Source organism: Cervus elaphus, chromosome 4 (genome assembly GCF_910594005.1).
Source record: "Cervus elaphus chromosome 4, mCerEla1.1, whole genome shotgun sequence".
NCBI classification, from domain to species: Eukaryota; Metazoa; Chordata; class Mammalia; order Artiodactyla; family Cervidae; genus Cervus; species Cervus elaphus.
In genome coordinates this window covers 17,593,656-17,607,284 of record NC_057818.1, presented here as the reverse complement: position 1 = coordinate 17,607,284, position 13,629 = coordinate 17,593,656, and the positions used below count along the sequence as shown (strand labels likewise).

General features: G+C 36.2%; 1 protein-coding gene across 4 annotated transcripts in view; it reads right to left on the bottom strand.

The window, feature by feature from the left end:
* PHKB (phosphorylase kinase regulatory subunit beta) overlaps positions 1-13,629 on the bottom strand; it is a 225,342-nt gene that overhangs the window by 25,794 nt on the left and 185,919 nt on the right. For 2 of the 4 annotated variants that reach the window (XM_043898383.1, XM_043898385.1), the window contains 2 exons: positions 13,104-13,194; positions 9,004-9,206 (listed from right to left, as the gene is read on the bottom strand). In XM_043898383.1, coding sequence (XP_043754318.1) covers positions 9,004-9,206; positions 13,104-13,194 — 294 coding nt within the window. Of the gene's footprint in view, positions 1-9,003; positions 9,207-12,081; positions 12,173-13,103; positions 13,195-13,629 lie in introns of all 4 variants that reach the window. The other 2 variants (XM_043898384.1, XM_043898382.1) reach the window with 1 other exon arrangement.

Genomic DNA, 13,629 nt, shown 5'->3' with positions numbered 1-13,629 from the left:
TTTTCTCCATTGCATGTTATTGCCTCCTTTGTCAAAGATAAGGTGTTCATATGTGCATGGATTTATCTCTGGGCTTTCTATTTTGTTCCATTGATCTATGTTTCTGTCTTTGTGCCAGTACCATACTGTCTTGGTGACTGTTGCTTTGTAATATAGCCTGAAGTCAGGCAGGTTGATATCTTCAGTTCCATTCTTCTTTCTCAAGATTGCTTTGGCTATTCGAGGTTTTTTGTATTTCCATACAAATTGTGAAATTATTTATTCTAGTTCTCTGAAAAGTACCATTGGTAGTTTGATGGGAATTGCATTGAATCTACAGGTTGCTTTGGGTAGTATACTCATTTTCACTATATTGATTCTTCCGATCCATGAACATGGTATATTTCTCCATCTGTTTGTGCCCTCTTTGATTTCTTTCATCAGTGTTTTATAGTTTTCTACATATAGGTCTTTTATTTCTTTAGGTAGATTTATTCCTAAGTATTTTATTCTTTTCATTGCAAAGGTAAATGGAATTGTTTCCTTAATTTCTCTATTTTCTCATTGTTAGTGTATAGGAATGCAAGGGATTTCTGTGTGTTAATTTTATATCCTGCAACTTTACTCTATTCATTGATTAGCTCTAGTAATATTCTGGTGCAGTCTTTAGGGTTTTCTGTGTAGAGGATCATGTCATCTGCAAACAGTGAGAGTTTTACATCTTCTTTTCCAAACTGGATTCCTTTTATTTCTTTTTCTTCTCTGATAGCTGTGGTTAAAACTTTTAAAATTATGTTGAATAGTAGTGAGACTGGGCATCCTTGTCTTGTTCCTGACTTTAGGGGAAATGCTTTCAATTTTTCACCATTGAGGATAATGTTTACTGTGAGTTTATCATATATGGCTTTTATTATGTTGAGGTATGTTCCTTCTATGCCTGCTTTGTGGAGGGTTTTTATCATAAATGGATGTTGAATTTTGTCAAAAGCTTTCTCTGCATCTATTGAGATAATTATATGGTTTTTATCTTTCAATTTGTTAATGTGGTGTATCACATTGATTGATTTGCAATTATTGAAGAATCCTTGTATCCCTGGGATAAAGCCCACTTGGTCATGATGTATGATCTTTGTAATATGTTGTTGGATTCTTTTTGCTAGAATTTTGTTAAGGATTTTTGCATCTATGTTCATCAGTGATATTGGCCTGTAGTTTTCTTTTTTTGTGGCATCTTGGTCTGGTTTTGGTATTATGGTGATGGTGGCCTCATAGAATGAGTTTGGAAGTTTACCTTCCTCTGTAATTTTCTGGAAGAGTTTGAGTAGGATAGGTGTTAACTCTTCTCTAAATTTTTGGTAGAATTCAGCTGTGAAGCCATCTGGTCCTGGGCTTTTGTTTGTTGGAAGATTTCTGATTGACAAATATTCTTATTTTTTATGTCCATTCAGCCTAGTGAATGTTGACATTTCAGGAAGAATATGGTGTTAAAGCTGACTAAAGCTATCAGTCTCTTTAATCATCAGTTCAATCGCTCAGTTGTGTCCTACTTTCTGTGACCCCATGGACTGCAGCACTTCCCTGTCCATCACCAATTCCTGGAGCTTTAATCATACTCAACGTTTAAATGATAGAAACAACAGTAAAAAGTCACATATAAATGAGTCTGGAATGCTTTAATTAATTTATAAGGAAGTGAAAAAAAAAAGAATGTTTTGTATAAATCCCTTCCCTTCTTTCTTTTAAAATCATGCTACAAATGGGTGACTTAAAAGAATAACAAATCCAACAATTGATAAAAAATTTGACACTCAAGGACTCTATAAATGAATAATTTTTCATCAATTTTAAGCAAATTATAACCTTTCAGGAATTAATTCAAGGTAAATTTTTTAAAGACACATAAATAGAGTATGTGTTGCTGCAAGAAGTATATTAACATGCCCAGAAGCCATTCACTTAAGGAGCTGAGGTCTGAGTGAAATTTATTAAGAATAAAGACTAATAAGAATATACTAAAAAGATACAAAAATATCTTTTTTTCTTTTCAGAGAGGCACTATCACAAGCTCCACAGACAGGATAACTGCAATTCTCTGAGGTGGTTAAGATATCCCTTGAGTAGAGACAGGGTTCCAAAACCTTTCTATTAATATGGTGGAGGAGCACTGTGGGTAGGCACAGGAGGATCTGTGAGTGTTTACCTTGTGTTTCATGAAGTCCCACCAGGTGATGGAGGGGTGAGACCATCTCAGATGGCAGTGGAGAATCCAAAAGGAATACTGCATCATGGTTTCTATATGAAATGCTTGGGGATCATTCCACTGGGCCTTGAATGAGAATCAAGGTGGAATGAGAATCAATGGTGGAAAGGGATACTTCTAGAGTGGATGTTTCTTGTGGGAGCAGGTCTTTGAAAACCTAGAATTGGAAGATAAGTATGTGTGTGTTTGTTGGTGGGGGTGGGTGGGGCATGGGATCCTCCTCCTTGGGATTTGTGGCATGCAAAAAGAAATCCCCAAAGATACTTGTTCTCCAAATGCCACAAGATAGAGGATCTCAAATGTCAGACCAATACTGTTTAAGTTTTATCCTTTAAAAAAGACCTTCACATTCCTTGCCTAGAACCCCCATGATCTAATGAGGAAGCCAAAGCAGGGACAGCCTCCCTGTTTTATAGACATGAGAACTGGAAGACAGATAGGGAAGCATGAACTCTGGAGTCATTCACCCTAGGTTCAAATTCTGGTTTTTGGTCTTGCAACCAAGGGCAAGTTACTTAACTTTGTTGAATTTTTATAGCATCTTAATATAGCTCTTGCACTGCACAAGGGGATAACTTAGAATCAGTTTCATATCATCCCCATTTCCTTGGTCTCATGAATATAGGAGGCAAAAATCTTATTTTTTATGGTTGTTAACTTGGAATTGTTTGGCCTCCTTAGTGTGCCTTTTACTGTACAATGCTGAACAGTACTGGTCCTAGACTGACTAATGACAAAAACCATCAGGAGCTGCTACATGAATACTTGAATATAAAATGGGTCATAGGTTGAGATTAAGTAGAAGGGACTATAAGGTCAAGGTTTTAGGAAAAAACAAAAACAAAACAGTAAGGCCTATTCCCAAGACAAGAGCAATAGTACATGCAAGTAAAACTATGCACAATAGTACTTAAGAACGAAGAACAAGAACTTTGAAGTCAGGCAGTATGGGTATAAATCCCAGTTCTTTCACTTACTGATTTGTAAATAAATTACTTTTTATTTAAAAAAAAAATTAGACTTATCCCAAACTGACAATGTCCCAGTGTTTAGAGCTGACCCTATGAGTCCATCACATGGGGGAAATACACACAGAATTTTGGGCAGGGACACTCTTAATACCCATAATAGAAATATAATGCCACAACTGATTCCAGGATGAGTTTCAGGACAGTGAATAAAGCTGTCTGGCAAATTTCTTCATGAAGTTTTCTTCTATCATAAGATACTAAGTCACATGCTTTGTCCTGACATTTTTATTTTGGGAGACAATTTAAGGAAAAAAGAATATTTCTCACAGAAGACATTGAACATATAGAACAGAAGATACAAAAACAGGAAGAAAACTATTTTTAGAATAAACTAAACATATTTCATTTCCATGCAGAGAATGAAGCTTCAGGTCAGATTTGAATTCAAGAAAGAAAATTATGTTGGATTTTTGAGAGAACATAAATCAGCCTAAAATGCTGGATACACAGTAAAGGGAAAACTACTAGAGGCTGAAAAATATAGCATTGTAAAATACTGGGGAACGTTAACTTTCACTCTAAGCCTTTGCTTAAGTCACAGCAAGGATGACTACTGCTTAAAGAGTCTCCTGAACAGATCATTTATTACAAAGAATGTGTTTTGGAAGAGTTATAACCTATACTCCTAAGTCAGCCTCAGAGAAATGCCTTAATCTGTGACAATAGAATACTTTTAATGATTGTATGGATATGAAGAATCACATTTCATTTAGAGACAACTCACATGAAGACCCATTTCTGCATCCTCACACGTAGACAAAAGTTGAAGTGGAAAATTTTAGAGCTAACAGAAACTGAACAATCAGGATATAATTCACAGTTCTTATAACTAATAGGAATACATCCTATTAATAATATATGAAAGGAACTATTTTAAGGGGTAAAAAGGCAGATCAAATTCTATGCAGAATGAGTTCACTTCTCAATCAAAAGAAAGAGGAGATAAAGAATAGGAAGCTCATCTGAGATATACTCTAATTGAAATTAGGCAAATAGTTTGAAAACTAATAACTTCAACTAAAATAATTTAAATAAAACTGAACAACACAACTTACAAAGTAGAAATCTCTCACAGAGAATAACTGACAGTGATTTTATATATATTTTTCCACATAGACACACACACACACACACACACAGACACATATATACACACAATAATTTGATAAAAAATGGAAAAAATTTGCAACTTTTTTCACTTAATTTATCTTGGATACTTATAAATGCCATCACTTCATGGCAAACAGAAGGGGAAAAAGTAGAGGCAGTGACAGATTTTTTTCTTGGGTTCCAAGATCACTGTGGATGATGACTACAGCCAAGAAATTAGAAGATGCTTGCCTCTTGGAAGGAAAGCTATGACAAACCTAAACAGTGTGTTAAAAAGCAAAGACATCACTTTGCCAACAAAGGTCCACAGAGTCCGTGCTATGGTCTATCCAGTAGTCATGTACAGATGTGAGAGTTGGCCCATAAAGAAGGCTGAGAACTGAAGAATTGGTGCTTTTGAATTGTGAGTGCTGGAAAAGACTCTTCAGAGTTCCTTGGACTGCAAGGAGATCAAACAAATCAATCCTAAAAGAAATAAACCATGAATATTCACTGGAAGGACTGATACTGAAGCTTCAGTACTTTGGCTACCTGATGTGAAGAGCCAACTCATTGAAAAGACCCTGCTGCTAGGAAATATTGAAGGCAAAAGAAGAGGGAGGCAGAGGATCAGATGGTGAGATGGCATCACTGACTCAATGAACATGAACATGAGCAAACTCTGGAAAATAGAGGACAGGGAAGCCTGGCATGCTGCAGTCCAGGCATGGGGTCACAAAGAGTCAGACATGACTTAGTGATTGAACAGTAACAACAATTTATAAATGCCAGTGTATTAACCTTATCTTGTTTCTTGTAATGGTGGCAAAACATTTTATTATATGGCTAACAACTTATTTGAACTATTTCTTACTGATGGATATGTTATTCTCAGTGTTTGACTATTTCAAACAAGGCTGAAATGAAGACTGCTCTTAAGTATGTCTAAATTTAAAAAATGAGAATTATTTATAAAAGAGGCATGCAAAGAATTCCCCAAAAGCAACTAGTTTTTAATGTAATCTTTTGAAGGAAAAAAATGGGTGATTATTTTACATAAAGTGCTTCATACTCACATGCAAAATTAAAACTAAGAAATGAAAGGGTATCAACCTAGCAATAAAGAAGAAAGAAAAAAGTAAGAACAAGAAAGCATGGTAACTAGAAAACAAAATAAAATGGCAGGAATAAGTCAAAATAGAAATGAAATGGCAAAAATATGACATATATATTTCTATTACAAGATAATCTCAGATTAGATTAAAAGTAAATAGAGCACAGATGTTAAATATAAAAGACATACCTAATCAAAATGAAAAAAGAACACTGAAGGTAAACAAATGGAAAACAGTATACCAAGTTAATAACAATAAAAAAAGAAAGAAGTAATATTAAACAAAATGTAATATGGTAGTAACATTAAACAAAAGGAATTCATTTGTTATATTTTATACAATTGTAATGGGATCATGGTTATGCTTTTTAAAAGTCTCTACGTCTTAGAGATACATACTGAAGTATTTACAGATTAAATGACATGATGGAATCAGAGGAGACTGTGGATGAGATGAGTAGTTGGGAGGTATGAGTGAAATAAAATTGGCTATATGATGATATTGTTGAAGCTCAGTAATAGTATGGGTTTTATTACACTATTTTCTATGCTTTTGTAGATGTTTGAAATTAAAAATAACTTTTTAAAAATAATTCAATTAGAAAATAAATGACACAAGCAAAATTGTGTCATTAAAAGGTAACATGAACAAAAACAAAGCATTAAAATATATAAAGCAAAACTGATAAAAATGCAAGGGGAAATTGACACATTCATAATCAGGAGAACACCTTAACAGCAACTGAAGTTCAAGTAGGACAGAAATAGTAAAGATATTGATTTAATCACAAAATTAGCACGCTGTATTCCCACTTATTCCCACTCACACACAATCACATGTTTTTGTGCCTGACAGAGACTCACTATGTTCTTTTCAATGAGCCTATGAACATAGGAGTGCATGTATCTTTTTGAATTATACCTTCGTCTGGGTATATGCCCAGGGGTGGGATTGCTAGACCATATGGTATTAATAATTCTATTTTCAGTTTTCACAGGAACCTCTACACTACTTTCCATAGTGGCCGTACCAACTTACACTCCCACCAACAATGTAGGAAGGTTCTTCCCCACCCCCTCTCCACCATTTGTTGTTTGTAAGACTTTTTAATGATGGCCATTCTGACCAATGTGAGGTGGTACCTCATTTTTGTTTTGATTTGCACTTCTCTAATAATTTGTGACGTTGAGCATTTTTTCATGTGCCAACTGGTCATCTGTATGTCTTCTTTGGAGAAATGTCTATTATGGTCTTCTCAGTTTTTGATTAGGTTTTTTTATTGTATGAACTGTTTGTACACTTTGGAGAGTGAGCCCTAGTTTGTCACATCATTTGCAAATATTTTCTCCCATTACATTACATAGGCTGTCTTTTCTTTCTTTTTTTTTTTTAATGGCTTCTTTTGTTGTGCAAAGGAAGTTTGATTGGGTCCCATTTATTTTTATTTCTATTGCCTTGGGAGATTGACTTTAGAAAACATTGGTACAATTTATGTCAGAGAATGTTTTTCCCTATGTTCTCTTCTAGGAGTTTTGTGGTGTCATGTCTTATGTTTAAGTCTTTAAGCCATTTTTAATTTATTTTTGTGCATGGTGTGAGGGTGTGTTCTAACTTCACTGATTTACATGCAGCTGTCCAACTTTCCCAGCACCACTTGCTGAAGTGACTGTCTTTTCCCTATTTTATATTCTTGCCTCCTTTGTTGAAGATGAATTGACTGTGGGTTTATTTCTGGGTCCTCTATTCCACTATCAGATTGCCTGTTTTTGTATTAATATGATACTGTTTTGATTGTTGTAGGTTTGTAGTATTGCCTGAAGTTTGAGGGAGATATGTGTTTTCCCCCCTCAGGAATGCTCTAGAAATTCTGCATTTTTTATAGTTCCATATAGATGTTTGTATCATTTGTTCTAGTTTTGTGAAAAATGTCATGGATAATTAGATAAGGAATAGCATTAAATCTGTAGATTGCTTTGGGCAGTATTGCCATTTTAACAATATTATTTCTTCTAATCCAAGAGCATGGGATATTCTTCCATTTCTTTGAGTCCTCTTTTATCACCTTTATTAATGTTTTGCAGTTCTCAGTGTATAAAACTTTCATCTTCTTGGTCAGGTTTATTCCTAGGTATTTTATTTATTTATTTTGGGGGGAGGTGCAATTTTAAAAGGTTGGTTTTGTTTTGTTTTTTTTTTTACATTTCCTGATATTTCATTGTTAGTATAAATGAATGCAATCAATCCCTGAATGTTAATCTTGTATCTTGATACTGAGCTGAATTCATTTATTAGACCTAGTAATTTTTGTGGAGTCCTTGTGTACATGTGTTAGTCACTCAGTTGTGTCTGACTCTTTGTGACCCCATGGACTATAGCTCACAGGCTCCTCTGTCCATGAAATTCTTCAGGCAAGAATATTGGAGTGGGTAGCCATTCCCTTCTCCAGGAGATTTTCTTGACCCAGGGACTGAACCTGGGTTTTCCATATTGCAGGTGGATTCTTTACCATCTGAGCCACAAGGGAAGCCCATTGAGTCCTTAGGGTTTTCTCTATATAGTAATATGTCTGCATAGAGTGACAAATTTTATGTCTTTTTTTCCAATTTGGATACCTTCTATTTCTTTTTCTTGTCTGATTGCTGTGGCTAGGATACATATTCTTTTCAAATATTTGAGGAACAATCTCCAAATTGGCCATATACTAGGTTACTCTATATGCTCAAGTATTAATTGATTTTTTACAATTAGAACATATTTATGTGATATTTGTACAAAAATGTTTTAAAAAATGAAAAGAAGGACTTATATGCAGTTGTTATAGGCTTTTTAAACATATTACCTTGTTTCATCTCACATAAAACAGTGAAAGTTGGAGGGAGGTTCAGCCAGTTGACCCCAGACTACTGAGATGATGAGCACAGGTCAGGACTTTCACTCAGTTCTGCTAGATGTCAGAGCCTGGTCACATACCTTACTGTGCTGCCTCACAAAACGCTTAATTAAGAACATTCAAGATTACCAGAGCCTTACTTTCAATTTCTCCAAAGAGAATACTTATGATTTTAAGGACTGAAAATCAGATTTTGGTGGGAAACAGATGCAGAATAATATTCTTAAAAGGACCAAATTTTTATCTAAGTGTGTCTTTTTGACATCTAGCTTTACTAAAAAAATCATTTTACTCTTAAGGCTTATTCACTTTATAGGAATTTTTACAAGTATTGTGCATAGTAGGGGGTTTTGTTTATTTTTTGTTTTTTTAACATGATACAACTGTTTAAACCTCCTTGTGTTTGATTTTATCAGAGAACAGAGTTACTTCACTACTTCTCATATGGGAGTCAAATAAACAACAGACATTTTTCAGGCCACTAGTATTTATTTCTTCATATCACCAGATGTTTTCTCTATGACTTAGGGGAAGAAACACTTTCCTAAAGACCCATCAGATCTGAGGCAGCACTTCACTCAGAGAGACTGAAGACAACCTGAACAATTCTCTTTATGCAAATGCAAAGTATTTACTCACCCAATTCGTATTTTCAGCATGCCACTGAATAATTCTGGGTTATTGGAGATGATCCAGCCAATATGGATGACCAGTTCTTGCTGAATTACTGCCTCCCTCTCATCATGGGTATTACACTTGTAATAGATGATGTTTTTAATCACTCCCGGAGACAAAGGATTAGAGATAACTTCTTCTTCATGCCCAAAGGCACCCAGAGTTACCTATGGGTGGCAGAATTTTATTGTAAAAATTTCCTAGCTACTAATAGATAAAAAAGAAAATTAAAGGCTCAGGATGACTGGCAGGCTGAAATTACTCTATGCAAGCTAGGGAATTAGGTAGAATAACTGCTCCTGCTATTTATTAAAATAGCCTTCAAAGCATGACTCCCATTGGAGTTCATGATGGTTCAGTCTCATCTAAAATACAAGGGCAGGTGAGGGTCCCAGCTAGGGGAATGAAGGTGAGTGGATAAAAGCAGGGAAGGAATATAAATAACTATTAAGACAAAATTATTCTGAATGACTTTAGGACCAGAAACTCCTCAGAGAAAACAGTTTTACTTTAGTGCATAGTCTATACAATTTGGTATCTTAGAGTGTGTTCTTCACTTCTTTTACAGTTTCTCATGTGGAAGTTTTTGCTCTTTAACAACACTGTAACTTTTTCAAAGGTAGGTACAAGGACATAGTTGTAGTGAAGACCCACTTTTCCTGGCATAGTCAGGTACCCAGTGAGTGCTGGAACACTTTTGGATGTATCTCTGGCCTGTGGAGGGGAGTAAATAAGGCTGCCCACAAGCCGGCGAAATGAGAAAGCACAGAGGAAATGGCAAAGAAAATTCAAAGCCAAAAGTGCTGTTGAGGCTAGGCAAGAGGAATAAATACTCTGCTCCCCCTCTCTCCTCTTGTCTTAGTACTCTGCCACCCAGAAGAATCTGCATCCCCTCCTTCCTCCTCATTTCCTCTTCCTTGCACAGGGCACAATTAAAAGAGGCAGGAAAAAGAAGAGGATATCAAAGAGTCCTTGTGTTTTCTGACATGAGAGCAGAAAGCAGAATAGAGGTCTTCTGCCCCAATTTTGTGATGGACTAAAAACTGAGAATTGCTAGTTTACTGCAACACAAGTGGTATCAACCAGTTAGTCCAAGTGCGATTACGTTTATTAAATTGTCAGCTTGTAAAGAAAAAAACAAACAGAAGGAAGCAATGATGACTAAACCACTATTTCATTCCAGAGAGCTTGAGGTGATCTGAAAGTGCAGAAGGGTAGAAGCAGCATGACTTCAGTTCTCAGGGTGGCATTTCATAAATGAGCAAAGGCAAACTCGGGATGCTCCATTTTCACTTCCTCTTTTAAAAAGGTTAAGATGCAGTCAGTGAATAGACTCCATACACCTGGAACAGGGCTGTCAGCCTTCAGGTACCCAACTCTGTAACTGACTGTTTCCCTGGGAGATGTGCTGGTCTGGTGGACAACAGTCCAGTCACAGCCTCAGGATAGGTTCCAAGGCACTAGGATTTTGATCTGGGGAACAGAGTCTCAGGATCATAGGCAGCAATCACCCTCTAGATAGTGCACAGAATGGACATGACCAACCATAACCTACCAAACCCCTCTCCAACTGCCAAATGCCAGTGACCTCAGAGATCTCCAAAACCTTCTCATTCATTCATATGTCACAGAGTTAACTGTATTTTCAGATATACTACAGGGGCCTAAAATCCAAGGAAAAATAGCTTCCCAAAGCCTGTTTACTTTCTTTAAGAGGTGGCTCAGTCCAAGGCAAAAATACAGAACTCTGTGGCTGGATCTGAGGATTGCAATGAGAAAAGGCATCCAGTAAGTTACTACCTGTGCCTTGGTCTATTTAGCTGATAAAGAAGGATGAAAATTCTTTTAATAACTTGGATAATAATACATATGAAATATGTATATATATTATATATATATTATAATAATATATATGAAGAAATATAATATATATGAAAATATATTATAATGTAATATATATGAAGAGATTTAAATTTTTTCTCAGGAATTTTATTAGTACAATAATTTTTAGTCATTAAATATTACAGAATAGGATCATTTATTCTTTCAACATTTCAAAACTTTGATGTCAAGATGAAATAATTTCAATTTTAATGAACTAAGAGCCCTGAGATATGAACAATGGGTTGATTCCATCAAAGAGGGTTAAAGTTTTTTGCATTATTAAAGCGAATTATATCCCTAGGTTAATTGTCAGGAAGACATGATAAAGCACACATATTCCCAAAGAAGAGATAGAAAGCATACAGCTTTTCATTCCAATCAAATGATGATTCAGCCAAGTAATTAGAGCTTACAGAAAAACAAAAAATGAGCAGCCATATCCCACTCCACATACCCACATGCACAGGCTCAATTCAATCCACATTCACCAAGTGCCTCTACAAGACCATGGTGGGCACAAAGGGACGGTGCTGGACAAGACATGGGCCCTGACTTCCAGGGGTTCATGGTCTACCCTGTGAGAGACACACATTCAAATGAACCGGGATCCAGGGCAGTCTGCAAAAAGTGTAACAGGCCTATTTTGAGAACCCAGAGGAGAAAGGGATTGCTAACTGGAGATGGTTTTCTGTGAGGAAGAGTTGGCAAGAGTTGGCCCTGGTGGGAGGGGAGAACCTGGAAGGAGAGGGGCTCAGAGGGTTAGGCATCTGGGGAGCCAGTGCATTTCTAATGGGGAGAAGAGCTCTAGTGAAGTAAAAAGGAGAATGTGCCCTTCACTACTCCCTACCGTTGCCCCACCTATCCTAAGCCTGTCTGGAGAGCTTTAGTAGGTGTCATACCATTTTCTTTGTCAGTATCTTCACTGATCTCAAGTTAACACAGGAGCTTAAAATTAAATCTCTAAGGTGCAGCACAGATATTCTGTATCTGTGCTTCTTTAGGACTAGATTTTGCTTGGGGAAGGAGCCTTCTGTAGAAATGCCTGAGCCACTGTAAATGTGGTTGTGAGAGATGCTGAGGCCTGCCAGATTTAAAAGCCAGGGTCCTACCCAGAAATCGTTGTGACTGTGACCAAGAGTCTGAAAATCAGCTACTTACCTGTTTGCCCTGCACTAAAACATTAGTAATGGATGGGGCCAGGCTGTCCACTAGTTTACTTAAAAGACTTGCTGCATGGCGCACCACCGACCTGGGGGCAAAGAAGAGAGCACGCCAGAGGTTGACAAATCTAAATGATGACTGAATGGGCCCCTGAGTGGGGGGAATTAAAAAACCTGCCCAATTAGGTCCTCACTTAATAATAAGGATGAAACACTGACCCCAAGACACTGGACCTCACAGCTGAAATCTTCCAGACTGTAGGACTATCTAGAATTAGGGAGGGATAGCTTCACCCTCACCTCTGCCACCAGCATTATTCCTACCATTAACAACTTAAAGAGAAAGAAAAGGAAGCCTAACTATCCCTTTGTCAGGGAATGGTGTAGGAGGAAGAATTGATTATTCTGATTTTGTATTAAAAAATTTATCATTAAGACTGTCACGGGTACATGACACTATTCCTATAACCACTTTAAATTAAGTTTACTTTGGTGCCTAGTAACCAAATCCCTGGATTAGGGAATTCGCTTAGTACTCAATTTTAGGAAGTGATACAATGAGATACCAGCGTTGTTTTTTTTTTTTTCCCTTGCCAGAATGTTGAAGGAAGTAATTCACACTACTATTTTAACATTTCTGAAAAAGTCTTAGACTGTAAGAACAGATTTTTAAGCACAGCACATGCAATACATAAAACATTTTCCCCCCATCAAAAGTAAAAATCCATGTGGAACTTTCAGATGGAGAAAATAAAATAAAAATGTAGGTTTAAAGGTGTTTCCTTGTATTTCAGGATATCCATGGAAGTTGACCTATAAAAAACACGTTGCTTAATCTCAACATAGATGAACTAGTAGAAAATTCAGTCATATCTGAAAAGTTAGTGAAACAAACACTTCCTACTTTTAGAGAAGCTTTCACCCACACACTATAAGATCAAAAGACATATTTAACCCTGAGAACGCAAATAAGCCCACACATTTCAAGCAGCTGGAGTTTCGACAATTTGTGCATGTTACCTGTTTCCCATGTACCAGAAAAGTAGTAATGTGTGGGGCTATAGAGGAAGAAAATTTCTGGGTAAATGCAGCCCCGTAGCGTACCGCCAACCTGGGTGTGTCAGTGGAAAGCCATAAAAGGGAAAATACAGTAAATAAAACTTCTAGGAGTTTGTTCTTTTAAACATAACAGTCAGGACTTTAAACGTTTGCTAATGATTTATCTAAAATACAAGTATTAAACATAAAGTAAAAGTAGGTTTGCTTAACCAAAGATTACAGACCAGATTTGAAATTTACTGACTAAAAAGCAACATCTATTTGTTTGCATGCCTTACTGTGCTGAGAACTTACAGCGAAAATCTGAGACTTAACCATAGGCTTATTACATAATTTCTTCTTGACTGGAATAGTATATTTACTAAAAATTAGAGTTGAAAATACTGCTAAGAGATGTTTTGTCTAATCCTTTTATTTTAGAGATTAGAAAACTGAGGTTCATTGAAGTTAAGGGAGTTTCTTATGACATGACACTTCCTTGAGATTT